The 388-nt window shown below is 63.4% G+C and overlaps 1 protein-coding gene across 1 annotated transcript in view; it reads left to right on the forward strand.

Annotated features, from left to right (window-relative positions):
* Positions 1 to 267, forward strand: part of LOC119593101 (sialin-like) — a 35,739-nt gene extending 35,472 nt beyond the window's left edge. The window contains exon 13 of the mRNA XM_037942065.1: positions 55 to 267. Coding sequence (XP_037797993.1) covers positions 55 to 237 — 183 coding nt within the window. The 3' untranslated portion in view covers positions 238 to 267. The remainder of the gene's footprint in view (positions 1 to 54) is intronic.
* Positions 268 to 388: the final 121 nt, after the last annotated feature.

Raw genomic sequence — 388 nt, forward strand, 5'->3', positions numbered from 1 at the left:
GCACGTCTCACGTCTAACCTCTCCCCCTTTTCTCCCCCTCCCTTTCTCCCCCAGCAAACGATGACCCAGTGGCACAAGGTGTTCTGGATGTGCGTGCCCATCTACGCCGCCTCCGAGATCTTCTACCTGGCCTTCTGCTCGGGCACAGTGCAGCCCTGGAACTACGCGGGCCAGCACCGTCGCCACGCCCACGAGGAGGCGGAGCGAGACGGACCCGAGGCCACGGCGCTTCAGTAGGCTCGTGGAGGTCATCGCGCGAGCACGTGCTAGGGGGAGGGGGGGGGGTGGATGGGCTCTCGGCACGTGGGGGGAGGGAGAGCGAGGGGGGTCGGGTTTTTTTTTTGGGGGGGGGGAGTGGAGGAGGGATCTTTTTCTTTTTTCAATTTAA

Source organism: Penaeus monodon, chromosome 31 (genome assembly GCF_015228065.2).
Source record: "Penaeus monodon isolate SGIC_2016 chromosome 31, NSTDA_Pmon_1, whole genome shotgun sequence".
NCBI classification, from domain to species: Eukaryota; Metazoa; Arthropoda; class Malacostraca; order Decapoda; family Penaeidae; genus Penaeus; species Penaeus monodon.